Source organism: Halichoerus grypus, chromosome 1 (genome assembly GCF_964656455.1).
Source record: "Halichoerus grypus chromosome 1, mHalGry1.hap1.1, whole genome shotgun sequence".
Taxonomy (NCBI): Eukaryota; Metazoa; Chordata; class Mammalia; order Carnivora; family Phocidae; genus Halichoerus; species Halichoerus grypus.
The window spans coordinates 199969950-199986131 of NC_135712.1; the positions used below are offsets into that span (position 1 = coordinate 199969950).

General features: G+C 38.5%; 1 protein-coding gene across 9 annotated transcripts in view; it reads left to right on the forward strand.

Moving 5' to 3' along the window:
* SMARCC1 (SWI/SNF related BAF chromatin remodeling complex subunit C1) overlaps positions 1-16182 on the forward strand; it is a 176100-nt gene that overhangs the window by 74479 nt on the left and 85439 nt on the right. For all 9 annotated transcript variants that reach the window (XR_013450133.1, XM_078078699.1, XM_078078697.1 and 6 more), the window contains exons 13-18: positions 2758-2795; positions 6030-6151; positions 10802-10873; positions 13857-13970; positions 14568-14721; positions 15173-15286. Coding sequence is in view for 8 of the 9 variants with exons in the window: in XM_078078699.1 (XP_077934825.1) it covers positions 2758-2795; positions 6030-6151; positions 10802-10873; positions 13857-13970; positions 14568-14721; positions 15173-15286 (614 nt within the window). In the remaining variant the exon portion in view is untranslated. The remainder of the gene's footprint in view (positions 1-2757; positions 2796-6029; positions 6152-10801; positions 10874-13856; positions 13971-14567; positions 14722-15172; positions 15287-16182) is intronic.

A 16182-nucleotide genomic window follows, 5' to 3' on the forward strand; every position in this document is an offset into this window, starting at 1 on the left:
ACAAGCAGGGGGAGCGGGAGAGGGAGAAGCAGGCCTCCTGCTGAGCAGGGAGCCCGATGCGGGGCTCGATCCCAGGACCCTGGGATCATGACCTGAGCTGAAGGCAGACGCTTAACGACTGAGCCACCCAGACGCCCTTGGATGACTCCATTTTTGATTCTGTCAAAAGCAGAAGTAGAAAATTGTCTTGACAGTTTATGTAAAGGTGGTGTTAGGTCAACAAACGAAAAAGAAGTGCTGTCAAAACATTCCTCTCAGTTATCTTTAACATTATTAATAGAATATCAATAACAATAACTTCCATTTTCTGTAAGTTTTTATATTTTCTGTTCCACAACTGGTACCACTGAATCAAAGGCCAGGAAAACAAAACGAGGTATATGTAGTCTTGTATATTTTCAGTAATGTAGCAGGGTAAGTGTTAAGACTTGATTATCTTCACTGAGACACTTTGTTAAACAGAATGATAGGGTGTATATTAAGTATATATCCTGAAAGGAATCAATCTAGTTTTAAGGGAGTGGACAGTTGTCCTTTTAGAGGTGGAAGTAAGTATTAGAGTGTGTATGTAATAGACTTTATCAGAGGAGTCAAATTGAAGCCATTTTTAAGAAACGGATAAAGGTGTCAATTGGATTAAGATTTTTAGTGCTGGGTATAAGAGATCTTCCCTTTGTGTTTGTGAATGGTTTGAGGTCTAAATAGTAAGGGTATTGTGGCCGAAGGTGCTGGTCATCACAGCTGGAGAGCTAGAGTCAAATGGAATTTGAAGCTGTTGTCCTGGCCTCTCATCCAGGGACCAATGGGCTTTCCATGTATTATTTAATCATCTGGCTTTCTGCATTAGGTATAACCTGAACCATGCCGGGGGTAACTGATCCATCCACTGGGACTTCCTGTTCACAGAGTTGTTTATTGTTTTAACTGGTCCACATTATGCCTTATGTGTCACCTAGCTACGTATACCGAGTCCTTCCTTCCTTTCTGTCTTGAGATCTCTGAAAGGGCAAGATCCAGGGGCTGAGGTGAAAGTGTGATTGCCCACATCTGGAAGGAGGAAGAGAACATTTATTACTACTGTTTATGAATCAGTAAGCAGGATGTCTCTCCCTCCTACTTTAGTATTATCAGAAGTCTGTTTCCATCGGGTACCAAGACTACATCAGGGACAGAAATCTGTCAAACTAAATTTAAATGGTATATATTTTGACCAAAGAGAGATCATTAGGTTGTGTTCCCACCATCTAGTGAGAAATTGTTTATCATGTGGTTTATCAAGATCCAAAGGACAAAAAGTTCATTTTTGACAACTTTATTTAGATCCCTTCGTCACTTCCTAGAATAAAAGTAGTTGCTATGCAGAGCTGGATGACCATAATTTATTTACCACACAGTGAATCCCATATTCGTGCTAGCAGGTGTTTGTCTAACTTAGAAATCAAGCAACAGTGTCCATCTCTGTTTTGCATGAGTACCCGCCAGGTACTCATTCTACCTTTGTTTGCATTTCACTGCAAAACCATGTTAGCCCTGTGTCATTGCTGAGGAAATAGAGGCTGGAGGGCTTCAGTAGTGTTTCCAAGCAGATAGCTATTAAGCGACAAAGCAGTGACTCAGGTCTGGGTCTGTCTAACTTTTGTGCCAATGCTTTGTGTCACCGCACTCTTCTCTTGTGCTGTGCTCATTTCTTCCAGCCTTTATTCATGCTCAGAGTGGCCTTGGAGATCTGTGACGGCGGCAGGTCCACCCCCACCTGTGGCCCTTTGACCAGGCTGGTTCCCTCTTTATTTAGAAGGGTCCACCCACCCAGCGCCTCTCTAAAATATATTGATTTATTTTCCTCTGATACCATCTGATACCTGTTCGTGTGTTTTCTCTTCTGTCTCCTGCCACTCCTAACTGGAATGTAAACTCCGTGAAGATGGGACCTTTTCTTGTTCTTTATTGTGTCCTTGGCATTGGGACCATGGCCGGCATGTAGTAGAGGCACTGTATGAAATACAGTTGAAAGTTTGAGTACCACCTGTTTGTCTACTACTGATCTTTGTATATTCTCTAAAATAGAGGTTGGCGGACTTAACCTGGAAAGGGCCAGGTAGTAAATATTTTAGACATTGTGGGCCATATGGTCTCTGTCTCAGTTAATCAACTTTGCCATTGTAATGCAAACGCAGCCTTCATTCATATATAAACAATTGTCCACACAGGCACTTTTTGCTGTGGAAATCAGCTGCCTGGTTTAAATTATACTTGGGTTTACTCCTGTTCTTTTGCAAGGCCAGCATTTATGTCCTGGAGTCCTCTATCCTCAGAATATATTAACAGCCTTACCAGGACTTCATAGTGATTGATGTTCACTTTTCTTTTCTCCTCATTTCCTTCACTCATGTCCTCTGAGATCTAAAATGTCATTACTTTGTTTCATCAAATCTCAGGAGTAAGAGCCCCAATCAAGTCCTTTACCTGTTATTAGCAAGATCATCACTAAGATAGTAGCCCAAGCAGTAATTAATTATAAATTCCCTGTTGTTGGAAATTTTTAATTATTAATGCTTTGAAGTTCTACTCACCTTTGTGCTTCTGTGTACGATTTCAATTTACTGAATTACTAGAGGTGGATTTGCTTTCATAATGCTTTATTTCTTTCCTTTTCTCTGCATGTAACAATTTAAGTTTTTAAAATTACCTGGAAGTTTTCAGGTAATCCAAAGAGTGTTTACTTGATTTTTAAATAAATCATATATTTTGATTTTACAGATGAGCAGGATGAAGAAACAGTCACAACAGGAGGAAAGGTAACAATTTAGTTAGGCCTGGTGCACAAGTAGCTGTCTAAGGGGTCCTGTGTATGGAACAGTAGGAACACGGGTTAGAAGTGTCCTTAGAAATGTTTAATTTTGAGGCCATTCTGATTTTTTGTTAACACACCCCTGAAATAATTTGTCTTTCTTGACTCTGAAAATTTTATTGAGAGGAAATTTCTATCTCCTCATGAAGTGTTCCTCTTACACTATAATTTCTGGTTCTGTCATCCCCTGGTTGCAAGGTAGTAATCAGAGCTGACTGCAGTGTTCCAAGTGTCCTCTGACAGGACAGGTAAGCAGGGACCACGTCGATTGCCTTGATTTTCTCACTTCTATTTCTGTGGGTACAACTCCAGCCCACAGCCTTTGAGCATACTCTTAACCTTTTATGAGCCCTCACAGCACCTTCCTGTTTCATCAGTCCTGTGGTAGAGACATAGCAATAATGATGTTGTTGAAAGGTGTTGGATTTAAGGCAGGATTTTACTTTCCTTTTTAGTAAATAGCCCATTGTTCATTCAAACTGTCATATTTGACTATGTTATTAGTTAGGTGTAACTAATCCCTACTCCTTGAAATAACAGTCCCCTTGAAATAACTCCCTTACTTTGCTGAAAATGGATAGTTCTTTTTCATTGAGTTAGAGAAATCCCCCAAATTGACATTTACTGTATTTTTTTATACATTCAAGGAATGAACCTACTTATGATAGGATTTCCCTGAAAATGTTCAAGAAACTCATCTACATAAGGCTCTTTAACTGAATTGTTCTTATGATTCCTTTTTTTTAAGATTTTATTTTATTTTTTAAAGCTTTGGTTTTTTTTTTTAGAGAGAGCGTGCGTGACTGTGCCTGCGCAAGTGGTGGGGAGGGGCAGCGGGAGAGAATCTTCAAGCTGACTCCCCACTAAGCGCAGAGTCCAGTGTGGGGCTTCATCTCAGGACTCATGAGATCATGACCTGAACTGAAACCAAGAGTCGGACACTTAACTGACTGAGCCACCCAGGCGCCCTAAAGATTTTATTTTTAAGTAAGCTCGACACCTAGTGTGGGGCTCGAACTCACAATCCCAAGATCAAGAGTCCTATACTCCACTGACTGAGCCAGCCAGGCGCCCCTATGATTTTTTTCTTTAAAATTAGACTTCTCTTTACTTAGAGAGCTACTTAGGAACCATTAACAGTGTTATATTTGTAAAAAGATGTCATCATTTAGTGTAAATACTATTGTGTGGTATTGAAAGAGACCGAAATAAAAAGCCAGACAGTCGACATGTAGATTTTTTTTTTTTTTTTTTATGCCAGTGGCTGGGGTATCTTGAAACTTAAGGCCAAGTCTGTTGTAAAATTGAAACCAAAACTGGTTAGAAGTAGTTACTCTTAACAGCTGGTCCCATAATATCATCCCATGCGTTCCCCCTCATTCTGATAATTAAATCATAGACTATTGGCTTTTTTTAATTGCAGTGCCAGTCTTTCCCTGGTTTTCCTGAATAAAGGAAATTTTTTGTGTTATAATTGAATCTGTGAAATCTACATCTCAAAAACTCATTAACCATGAGCATATTTTTTACTAGCTCCCCTGATTTGGGAAATAACATTTCTTACCTTTGTCATCAAAATTGCTTCAGCATCATTTAATTAACAACCAGAGTTTCCTTGGGGCTTTCACACATTACGTTTTTTTCTATATTCATTGATCTTAAGGAAATTATTGTCTTAAGTTTCTAGGCAGTAACAGTAGATCCTCACTTCAAATACTATAGCACAGGACATTTATGATGAATTAACTTAAAAGGTAGAAATTAAACTATGGAGCCAGTATGAAAGACTACGATTCAAAATTTGACTGGTTCTTAATAGAAGAAAATTTCATAAGAATAAAGACAGTAGGGCGCCTGGGTGGCTCAGTTGGTTAAGCGACTGCCTTCGGCTCAGGTCATGATCCTGGAGTCCCTGGATCGAGTCCCGCATCGGGCTCCCTGCTCGGCAGGGAGTCTGCTTCTCCCTCTGACCCTCCCCCCTCTCATGTACTCGCTCTCTCTCATTCTCTCTCTCTCAAATAAAAATAAATAAAATCTTAAAAAAAAAAAAAAAAGAATAAAGACAGTAAAACACCACAGATGAAAGCTTGATAGATACAATGGTATAATAGAAAATTGGAAAACATCTGAATGTCAAAAAACTTACTTCCTGTGGTATTCTTGATAAAAATGTTTGATCAGAAGTTAATTATGAAGAATCAGTAAGATAAATAGAGATTGTTAGATATTGCATAAGTAATTTGGCCTGGAATTTTGAAACATTTGAATGTCATAAAGTACCCCCCTCAAAGGGAGGCAGGGATTAAAGGAAGCTAAAGAGATGTGAGTATCATATAATGTGGATTCCTTGATCAGGTTCTGGTTTGGGGAGAAAAATGTATAAAGGGCATTTCTGGGTTAATTGGAAACATTTGAATGTAAACTGTGTATTACATGATACTTTTATTTAAAAGTAATTATTATTACTCTTTACTGGTAGCCTAAGAAATGTTCTTGGGTTTTGACCCAAAGCAATGACTTTGAAATTACTGTTTTAGCCAGGCAAGGTTTTTAGGTGGAATCATTTGTAAAACCTCCATAAATCTGATAAAAATCAGAGCTTATAGTAGTGAAAGTGATTGAGAGTCTAGGCCCTCAAGCTGGGTTTTCTGGAGTTATACCCTGCTTACAACTTACCGGCTCTGTGCATCATTTTCTCATCCATAAAAGAGGTGATAATACCTGCTGTTTATTGTGAGGAATGAATGAGATAAGGTGCATACGGCCACTAGCAGATACTTACTGATCAATCTTTGGGGTAGGGGAAGGCGTGTCATTATGCCTCATTAGTGTCCTTTAGTCACCTTCTTATAAATAACTTGAGAACTAGTAATTTAGATTTGTGACCCTAGGATAAGATAAAACTGGCCAAGTAAGAAGCAAGCTGTTGTGGGAAAAGTTCTGGGCCTTCTCTGAGTTGATTCCCTCATCTGTAAAAGGGAGGAATCTGCTATGTCATCTGGACATCTTATGAAGGTACTTTAAAAACCAGAAAGGCTGTTTTTATTTGAAATTTGTTTTTCCGAGCCTTGAAATTGGATCAGAGAGCTTCATTTTGTGCCCTAATATGAGAAGTTTGGAAAGCTGTTATTTATGTCTCTGCAGTTCTCTGTTTCTCTAAACTCTGGCTTCTTTTCTATAGGAAGATGAAGATCCTAGCAAAGGTGATCAGAGTCGCTCACTTGACCCTGGAGAAGATAATGTGACAGAGCAGACCAATCACATTATTATTCCTAGTTACGCATCATGGTTTGATTATAACTGGTGAGTGGGCCATGTACACCTGTGAGTACGGTACTTAGGTGTGGAAGAACTTCCCTGCCCAAATCCCTTTGTCGCTAATCACTGTCAGATTGGATGAAGGGAGATGGAAAGTGATTTTATTTTCACTTTGGAATGTGTTCTTCAGAGCAGTTTAGGGATTGCAACTAAGTTGTGTTGTACCTAGGGATTGTAAAATTTTGTCAGCTTAGACTTAACTCATTTAGAATCAGTTACAATTCAGATGGGCAAATAATTGAGTATTTAATAATTTTAAAACATTATAATATGATTTTAAAATATTAGGGGTGCCTGGCTGGCTCAGTTGGTGGAACATGAGACTCTTGATCACGGGGTTGTAAGTTCGAGCCTCACATTGGATGTAGGATAACTGAAAAATTTAAAAAAATAAAAAAATCTTTTTTTCTTTTTTTAAGATTTTATTTATTTATTTGATAGACACAGCGAGAGAGGGAACACAAGCAGGGGGAGCGGGAGAGGGAGAAGCAGTCTTCCCGCTGAGCAGGGAGCCCGATGCGGGGCTCGACCCCAGGATCCAGGGATCATGACCTGAGCTGAAGGCAGACGCTTAACGACTGAGCCACCCAGGCGCCCCACCCAAAAAAGAATCTTAAAAAAAACCACATTAGGGGGCTCCTGGGTGCCTCAGTCATTAAGCGTCTGCCTTCGGCTCAGGTCGTGGTCCCAGGGGCCTGGAATGGAGCCCCTCATTGGGCTCCCTGCTCAGTGGAGAGCTTGCTTCTCCCTCTCCCTCTCCCCCTGCTTTGTGTTCCCTCTCTTGCTGTGTCTCTGTCAAATAAATAAATAAAATCTTAAAAAAAAAACACACATTAAAGAAGTAAATTTTATTTTCTTTTATTATTTTTATTTATTTATTTTTTAAAAGATTTTATTTATTTATTTGACAGAGACACAGCGAGAGAGGGAACATAAGCAAGCAGGGGGAGTGGGAGAGGGAGAAGCAGGCTCCCCGTGGAGCAAGGAGCCCAGTGTGGGGCTCGATCCCAGGACCCTGGGATCACGACTTGAGCCGAAGGCAGACAACGACTGAGCCACCCAAGGCACCCAAAAAAAGTAAATTTTGAAAAGAACTCTTCTCACTACCTAGTAATGACTTCATTTTAATAGGAATTTTTTTTTAAAGTGAGTTCTACACGCAGTATGGGGCTTGAACTCATGACCCTGAGATCAAGGGTCACATGCTTTACTGACTGAGCCAGCCAGGTGCCCCAGTAGGAAATATTTTTAACATTAAGAGGCTTTTCACATATAAAAAGTTCAAGAATGAGGTGCCTGGGTGGCTTGGTCGGTTAAGCGATCCCCAGGAGTCCTGGGATCAAGCCCTGCAATCAGGCTCCCTGCAGAGGAGGGAGCCTTTTCTCTCTCTAGCTCTTTCTCAAATAAATAAATAAATAAATCTTTACCAAAAAAAAAAAAGTTCAGGAAAACAACTTCCTCAGCATCTTCCCTGTCATTTACCACAACCGTTTGGCATCATTGGAGCGCCGTCCTAGATATATTATTTGTTGAGTACTTACAAAGTGTGATTATTTCATATCAAGCTGATTTTTATTTGGCTTTTTATTTTTAAACATATGTACCAGAACTTACCCCTCCAAATAGTTAGCTTCTTTAAGGTACTTTCATTGGAAAGTTGTACACTTAACTCTAGTGATGTTGCCCTTACTTGGAATCTTGTGGTCTTATTTGGATCTATTGCTTGCTCTCAATTGTTACACATTATCATTCTTTAAAGATAAATGTGATTTTATGTATGTGTGTCTTTATACATATATGCATCTTTATACGTGCATTTAGACACATATATATATATATTCTTTAGAAGCCAATTTAAAAGAATAGGGTGGATGATTCACTTGGAACTATACCTAATTTTTTTCCAAAACCCACAAAGTATGACAGTAATACTGAGACTTTTCTGCATGCCTTTAAGATCAATTCTGAATGCTGTTCCTAAATGTTTTGAATAAATAGAACCTGGGACAGAGTAAGTATATAGCTCTTCTTTGAAGGTCAGTCTTCATTACATTGATGATGTATTTTTAAATTTGGAAGTGTCTCAGTCTCACTGTTGGTAATTGTAATTACATGTTCGGGTTCAGAATGGTTTAAAAGGACACACCAGAGAAACTAGCATTCTTTTCCTCTAAAATTAAAATAAGTACAGTCATAACAGTATATAACTTGGTAGGTTTTTATAGGTTGCAGAAACACTCATTTGCATCATGACCATTGCATGTCACATAGCTTGCTCTTGCTCTTACGGACAGTGGAGGTGTAAGTCACATCCCTATTTTGTAGATAAAGACTAGTACTGTGTCAGTGGAAGTGTTCCACCGTTGCAGTGGACAGCTGGAAGAACTCAAGTTTTCTGATTCTGACCACCCCACTTCCAGACTCATTCTCAGAACCTAAGGAATCAGCTGCCAGCAATTCAGAAAAGAAAGTGCTTGGGGTTAAACATTCATGTGTGTTTTGTTCTTGGTGAATATAGAAATTGTGTTTTTTGTGGGCTTCCTAACCTTTAACAATAAAACAATGAGAGGTATATTTGAACTATATAATTAATTGCTTACAGCTATTTTTATAGTAAAACTTGGAAAGTCATTACATGTAACTATATAGCATTAATTCATCTTAGAAATTATCTTCCTAGAAGTTTTCAGGTAATTCATTATATTTATTGTATTTGGCAGTACAGATCCTGTTCAAACAATTTAAATGTTCCCAAATGATGTAAGAGTGAATGCTTTTTTTTTTTTTAAGTAAACTCTGTGCCCACCGGGGGTTGGGGAATCGAACTCAGGACCCCGAAATCAAGAGTCACATGCTGTGCTGACTAAACCAGCCAGACGATGCCTATAGTTAAATTCACAGATTATTGATTTGCTCTTCCCTGCATAACGAGTACATGTTGCGTATGTGGAAAGCCACTGAGAAACTAGAAAGTGTCATCAGTAAAAACATTGATTAGTATTAGTGTCAAAACCTTTGTACTAGATACACAGTTGGGTCATTTGTATAGTGCATTAGGCCTGAGTTTTATTTGGTCTCTATAGTGCTTATCACCTGTAAGATTTTATAAAATTACCAGTGCCTTGTGGATGGAACTGGAGGGTATTATGCTGAGCAAAATAAGTCAATCAGAGGACATGTATCATATGACCTCACTAATATGAGGAATTCTTAATCTCAGGAAACAAACTGAGGGTTGCTGGAGTGGTGGGGGGTGGGAGGGATGGGGTGGCTGGGTGATGGACATTGGGGAGGGTATGTGCTATGGTGAGCACTGTGAATTGTGCAAGACTGTTGAATCACAGACCTGTACCTCTGAAACAATACAGTATATGTTTAAAAAAAAAAAAAAAAAGCAGGAGGAGAAGAATGAAGGGGGGGAAATCGGAGGGGAAGATGAACCATGAGAGACTATGCACTCTGAGAAACAAACTGGGGGTTCTGGAGGGGAGGGGGGTGGGGGGATGGGTTAGCCTGGTGAAGGGTATTAAAGAGGGCACGTTCTGCATGGAGCACTGGGTGTTCTATGCAAACAATGAATCATGGAACACTACATCAAAAACTAATGATGTAATGTATGGTGATTAACATAACATAATAAAAAAAAAGTAAAAAAAAAAAAATTACCAGTGCCTATATCTCAATATTGAAAATTAGTTCTATAATCTTTTTAAAGGCAGTAGATTACTGAAATCTTGAAAAAAAATTCAGTTCAGCACAAAGTTTCTGAGGTCTGGACAAAAGGGCACATTGATGTTAAGAGCCCGAGAAACTGATGATTGTAAATTCCATTGTCTTGGTTGGTCCTTCACTTCATCAATTTGTTGCCATGCCAGCTGTTGTGATGTCTGTCCATTTCCATACAAAGGAGCTCTTTGTATTTTGTGGCTCATCATCTACTTGTGATGTGTTATGTCAAGAACATAATAAAATAGCTTTCAATGTGTTGATAGAAGTTTTTGAGTTTGGGTATGGGAATAGAAAAACTACAATTAAGTCTTTTTTTTTTTTTTTTAAGATTTTATTTATTTGACAGAGAGAGACACAGTGAGAGAGGGAACACAAGCAGGGGGAGTGGGAGAGGGAGAAGCAGGCTTCCGCCTAGCAGGGTGCCCGATGCGGGGCTCGATCCCAGGACTCTGGGATCATGACCTGAGCTGACGGCAGACACCTAACGACTGAGCCACCCAGGTGCCCCTACAATTAAGTCTTAAGGGTGAGAGAGGGAAAACTTTCTTTATAATATGCTTTTAATGCATAGGAACTTGTGCAAGCCAATTAATTTTTGAAAATAATGTTCAGGGGGCGCCTGGATGGCTCAGTCATTAAGCGTCTGCCTTCGGCTCAGGTCATGATCTCAGGGTCCTGGGATTGAGCCCCGCATAGGGCTCCCTGCTCAGCGGGAAGCCTGCCTATCCCTCTCCCTGCCCCCCCGGCTTATGTTCCCTCTCTCTGTCAAATAAATAAATAAAATCTTAAAAAAGAAAAGAAAAGAATGTTGAGTTTTTGGATTTCAGTTTTACTTTGAAAATTAAACTTAGCTTAAATTTCAAGATTTCATTTTTCTAAGAGGACTTTTTATTTTTTATTCCCCAGTATTCACGTGATTGAACGGCGTGCTCTTCCTGAGTTTTTCAATGGAAAGAACAAATCCAAGACTCCAGAAATGTGAGTGAAATGTGAAGATGTAATCCTGATACCATTACTTACTTTAGAAAGGGACCAGTGTCTAGTAAAATTGTTCATTTGAATGTGTTGGGCAGGGGTTTTTAAAAGGATACTTCTGAGATCATTTTTGGTAATATGTGGAAGTTTGCAAATGTGTTATTCCATTCAGAAAAGGGTGCATATCTCAGCCACATAGAATTCCTTGCTGTAAAGGAAATTGTTCCTTTAAAAAGGAATTGACTTTTTCTTTCATTTGCATCTTGAACCTACAACCTTGAACTATATGCATGTCAGCTCTTACAGCTAAGATTGAATTTGGTAACAGGCATTCACTAAAATGGATTCAGGTTTCTGCCTGACAGTTCCCGCCTTGTGTGTACGTATTTGTTATAGATTATATATATTTACATATAATAATCTAGGAAAAAGTGGAATCTTTATCTTATTTTGATGATGAATGACTAGTAATTGAAAGAATGCCAAATATGAAGACATAGCTGCCTATAAATTGATCTTAATTACATAAAGCATTGTTGTGCTTTTGCCTTGGAAATACAAAAACTTGGATGGAAGAATCTTGTCAGGAAGAATTTTTGCCTTTGCCTGGTGACCCTTAAATATACATTTCTGGAAACCCTTTCCCCTAAAATAAATCCACACCTATCATACTATAAATACTTTTCCGTATATTACCTTTATACTATTAATTCATTGTTTGTTATGCTCATGTGGCTTCACAAATAAATATCTCCTGTTTAAGTTGTTAGAGAAGTATCATTTTCCACATAAAACATGTTAGAATACAGATAATTGAATAATAAATATTTTCTTGTAATAGATTGTCCATGATAGTTTGAGATTTTAAGTTTAGATGTCAGAGATAATTCCAGCCTTTCTTGACAAAGCTGTAAGGTTTCATTTAAAACCACAATCAGAGGGATGCCTGGGTGGCTGAGTCGTTAAGCGTCTGCCTTCGGCTCGGGTCATGGTCCCAGGGTCCTGGGATTGAGCCCTGCATCGGGCTCCCTGCTCAGTGGAGAGACTGCTTCTCCCTCTCCCGCTCTCCCTACTTGTGTTCCCTCTCTCACTGTGTCTCTCTCTGTAAAATAAATAAATAAAATCTTAAAAAAAAAATAAAAACCACAATCAGAGAGTTGGCATAAGAAACCCTTTTAGGTTTTCCATCTAGTTAGACATGGTATATTCTAGCTAACGTGCCGATTGCCAGCATTTGTAAATACTTAACAGTTCTTGGCAGTCGTCTGTTTACAAGCACAGTTTAGCATTTTAGTCAGCTTAAATTTAAAAATTTACCTTTAGGTCTTTGTTTATCCACTTTTGCTTATACAAGGCCTTTTTTGAGCAGTGTACCTTTTCTACTCTGATGTAGCTACCCTTACTTAACCTGCCAGATTTCTGTTTTACTTTTGTGGCAAGAACTTTTGCTGGGTCTCTAGCTTCTCAACATTCTTGTTTTAAATATTTTGTTGCAGAAATGCTTGGGTATGTTGTGAAATCTGCTATGACTCAGAATTTCAGTTTTTCTCTCCTTTTTTTAATCTGTTGTTGTCTTAACTTTGATTTTGGCCTCATGGGTTCTAGTCCTCACCTAGCTGGGTATATAGCCATTGTTGGAGCCAGATCCACATGTGGCTTTAGGAAGGATCTAGAAATGAGATGCAGCATGTGTTAAGAGCATAGATTCCAGAGCAACCCCCCCCCCCCACCATGTTGAATTCTAGCTCCACACTTAACCAGACTTGTGGTCTAGGACACATTCTTTTTTTTTTTTTTTTTTTTTTATTGTTATGTTAATCCCCATACATTACATCATTAGTTTTAGATATAGTGTTCCATGATTCATTGTTTGTGCATAACACCCAGTGCTCCATGCAGAACGTGCCCTCCTCAATACCCATCACCAGGCTAACCCATCCTCCCAACCCCCTCCCCTCTAGAACCCTCAGTTTGTTTTTCAGAGTCCATTGTCTCTCATGGTTCTTCTCCCCCTCCGATTTCCCCCCCTTCATTCTTCCCCTCCTGCTACATTCTTCTTCTTCTTTTTTTCTTTCTTAACATATATTGCATTATTTGTTTCAGAGGTACAGATCTGAGATTCAACAGTCTTGCACAATTCACAGCGCTTACCAGAACACATACCCTCCCCAGTGTCCATCACCCAGTCACCCCATCCCTCCCACCCCACCCCCCGCTCCAGCAACCCTCAGTTTGTTTCCTGAGATTAAGAATTCCTCATATCAGTGAGGTCATATGATACATGTCTTTCTCTGTTTGACTTATTTCGCTCAGCATAATACCCTCCAGTTCCATCCATGTCGTTGCAAATGGCAAGATCTTATTCCTTTTGATGGCTTAGGACACATTCTTTGATCACTCTGTGCTTTAGTTTGCTCACTGATAAATGAGATGATAGTACACCCTACCTTATGGAGAAATTGTGAGGTTTAAATGAATTATGGCTGGATACACAATAATTAGGGAGACAGCCTCTTAAGTAACCAGGTGTTATTTGCAAATTCTGCAGGGAACTAAGGATTTATCCATTCACTCCTGTGATCAGTTTTGTATTTATGTTAGTTCACATTAATACTATTATTATAGTTATTATTATTTTTAACGTAAACTCTGTGCCCAGAGTGGATCTCAAACTCATGTCCCCAAGATCAAGAGTCGCGTGCTCTACCAACTGAGCCAGCCAGGTTCTCTGTGTTACTTCACATTAACTTCATCAGATTTTACTCCATTTTACTTATTGTTGTTAAAGATTAGTAAATAGTTGTTTTGCAGATTAGGGATTCTTATCCTTGGTTACATTCATGACTGTAAATACTCAATACTGTTGTTGGTTGGAATATTAACTTTTTGTTGGATTTGGTTGTGAGGAATATGATGATTTTTGGCTTTATGAGTTATTTCTGAAAGGATGTGTGTCGACCTTATGAATTTTGCCACTGCTTTTTAGATACTTGGCATATCGAAATTTTATGATTGATACATATCGCCTAAACCCCCAAGAATATTTAACCAGCACTGCTTGTCGGAGGAACTTGACTGGAGACGTGTGTGCTGTGATGAGGTAAAACGCCTGACTTTTTCTCAGACGCTTCACTTCAGGTGGTTACCGATGCACTGCTGTTCAATGTTTGATTGATTAAACTCAATATTTTCTTTGTTAATAAAATACCTTAGTCACATGTCTTTTATTTAGGGGTTGAATGTATTTAATACCTTGGCGTTTTCTCCTCGTTTTAAGATTTTATAATTGACATCTTTTATTATATAATGAAATCATGAAATGACCAAGGATGGAGAGTGGATAAGCTCTGTACACTAGATCTGTCTGAAGAAACAAATCAAATGTGAATCTCCTTCTTTGAATTTGGTCTGTGTGAGTTCTTTCACTATGGACTTAAATGAACATTTCTTATTTCTGTGATTGAAATAATTAGGCTTTGTACTAGGTTTTGGGGTGCTATGCTGTCCACATTGAGTTTATAGAAATTGTCCCTCATACAACAAGCCAGACTTGTCAGTTAACTTTGTGATGGCTCATAGCCTACAGAGAACATTTACTTGTTTTAATGTTCTTATGTTTTAATGAAATGTAATGATGGTTACCAAGGAGATGGGGTACATTCTCTAGATTTTAACTTTCAGAGCTTTATTCTTCCAGGGTTCATGCCTTTTTAGAGCAATGGGGGCTTGTTAATTACCAAGTGGATCCAGAAAGTCGACCCATGGCAATGGGACCTCCTCCTACTCCTCATTTTAATGTATTAGCTGATACCCCCTCTGGGCTTGTGCCTCTACATCTTCGATCACCTCAGGTAACTTATTACACTAATATAATTCTGGCATTAATAATTATTACACTAATAAACTAATATTAGGTATTATTCCACTATACACTGATTGTGTGAAACTTGTTCCCCTTTCTAACATTTGGAAAGTGGACATCCATACACATATTCTTGAAAAGATTAGTATGTCAACCAGATTTTATATAGCCTTAAGTTAGAATAACATGAGTAAGGTATAAATTGTTCTTCACATGAAATGGGAGAGCACATTAAAGAAAATTTGTTGTCTCTTTTCTCTGGGATTTAAAAAAGGCAGAAAAATGTTGCTTATACAGTATGTTGAAATGTTGGAAGTATAGGGTGAAGGTGTGGGTATTTATTTTTTTAAATCTCCTTATGTATCAGTGTTAAACAAAACTTCTATCTCCTTGACTTTGTAGAGGTAAATACAGCCATTTATCATTTTTCCGACTCCTAGGTCCCTGCTGCTCAGCAGATGTTAAATTTTCCTGAGAAGAACAAGGAAAAACCAATTGATTTGCAGAACTTTGGTCTTCGTACTGACATTTACTCCAAGAAAACCTTAGCAAAGGTAAGGACTTTTTTCTAGGCACAGCTGGGCTGCAATCTAGCATGTCCTCTTATTTCTTCTTCTAAGAAGTGTTATTTTTCATAAGAAGATTTCTTTGTGTAGTGTAAGAATATGCTCATTCTACTTAACCTGTTGGCATTTTATAAAACAACAATCACTTATCTTACCATTTCTTCTGTATGGTTAGAATATAGGTATTTTAAAGTAACTGATTAATATGTTAAAACAAAAGTGGAGAATTTCAACATAATTGAAATCTATAGAAACAATCAAATGAATATTGTATAATTGAAAAATATGCCTGAAATTAACTCATTGGATGGTTTTAGCAGCAGGCTAAACACAACAGAAGACAGGATTAGTGAGCTCAGACAGGATAGTAGATATATTAAAACTGAAGCACCAAGAGAAAAAGAAATTAGATGAGGGTGAGGGAGGGGGACAAAGGGAATGGAGCACAAGGGACATGTGAGCTACTGTAAGAATAATTCATGTTTATCATTAGAGACCTGTAGGAAGAGAAAGAATGAAGCAAAAGTGATACTTGAAGATGTAATGGCTAAACATTTTTGATTTAAAAAAAAACATACCAATTCATAAGAGTCTGAACAGATCCAAATTTGGATACAGAGGAAACCACATTCAGGCACATTCATGCTTAAACTTATCTTAAAAAAAGCCACATTGTGGGGGGTGAGTGGGGTTGGAGAAGGACACATTAAATTCAAAGGAACAATCATAAAACTGATGCCTGACTTTTCAACAGAAATGACAGAAGCCAGAGTGGACAGCATAAAAACATTTTAAAGCGCTGAAAGTGAAGCTATTGTTCTGGAGTTGTGTTTCCAGTAGGAGTACCTTTCAGGAGGGGAAGGGCAGTAAGGACATTGAGAAGG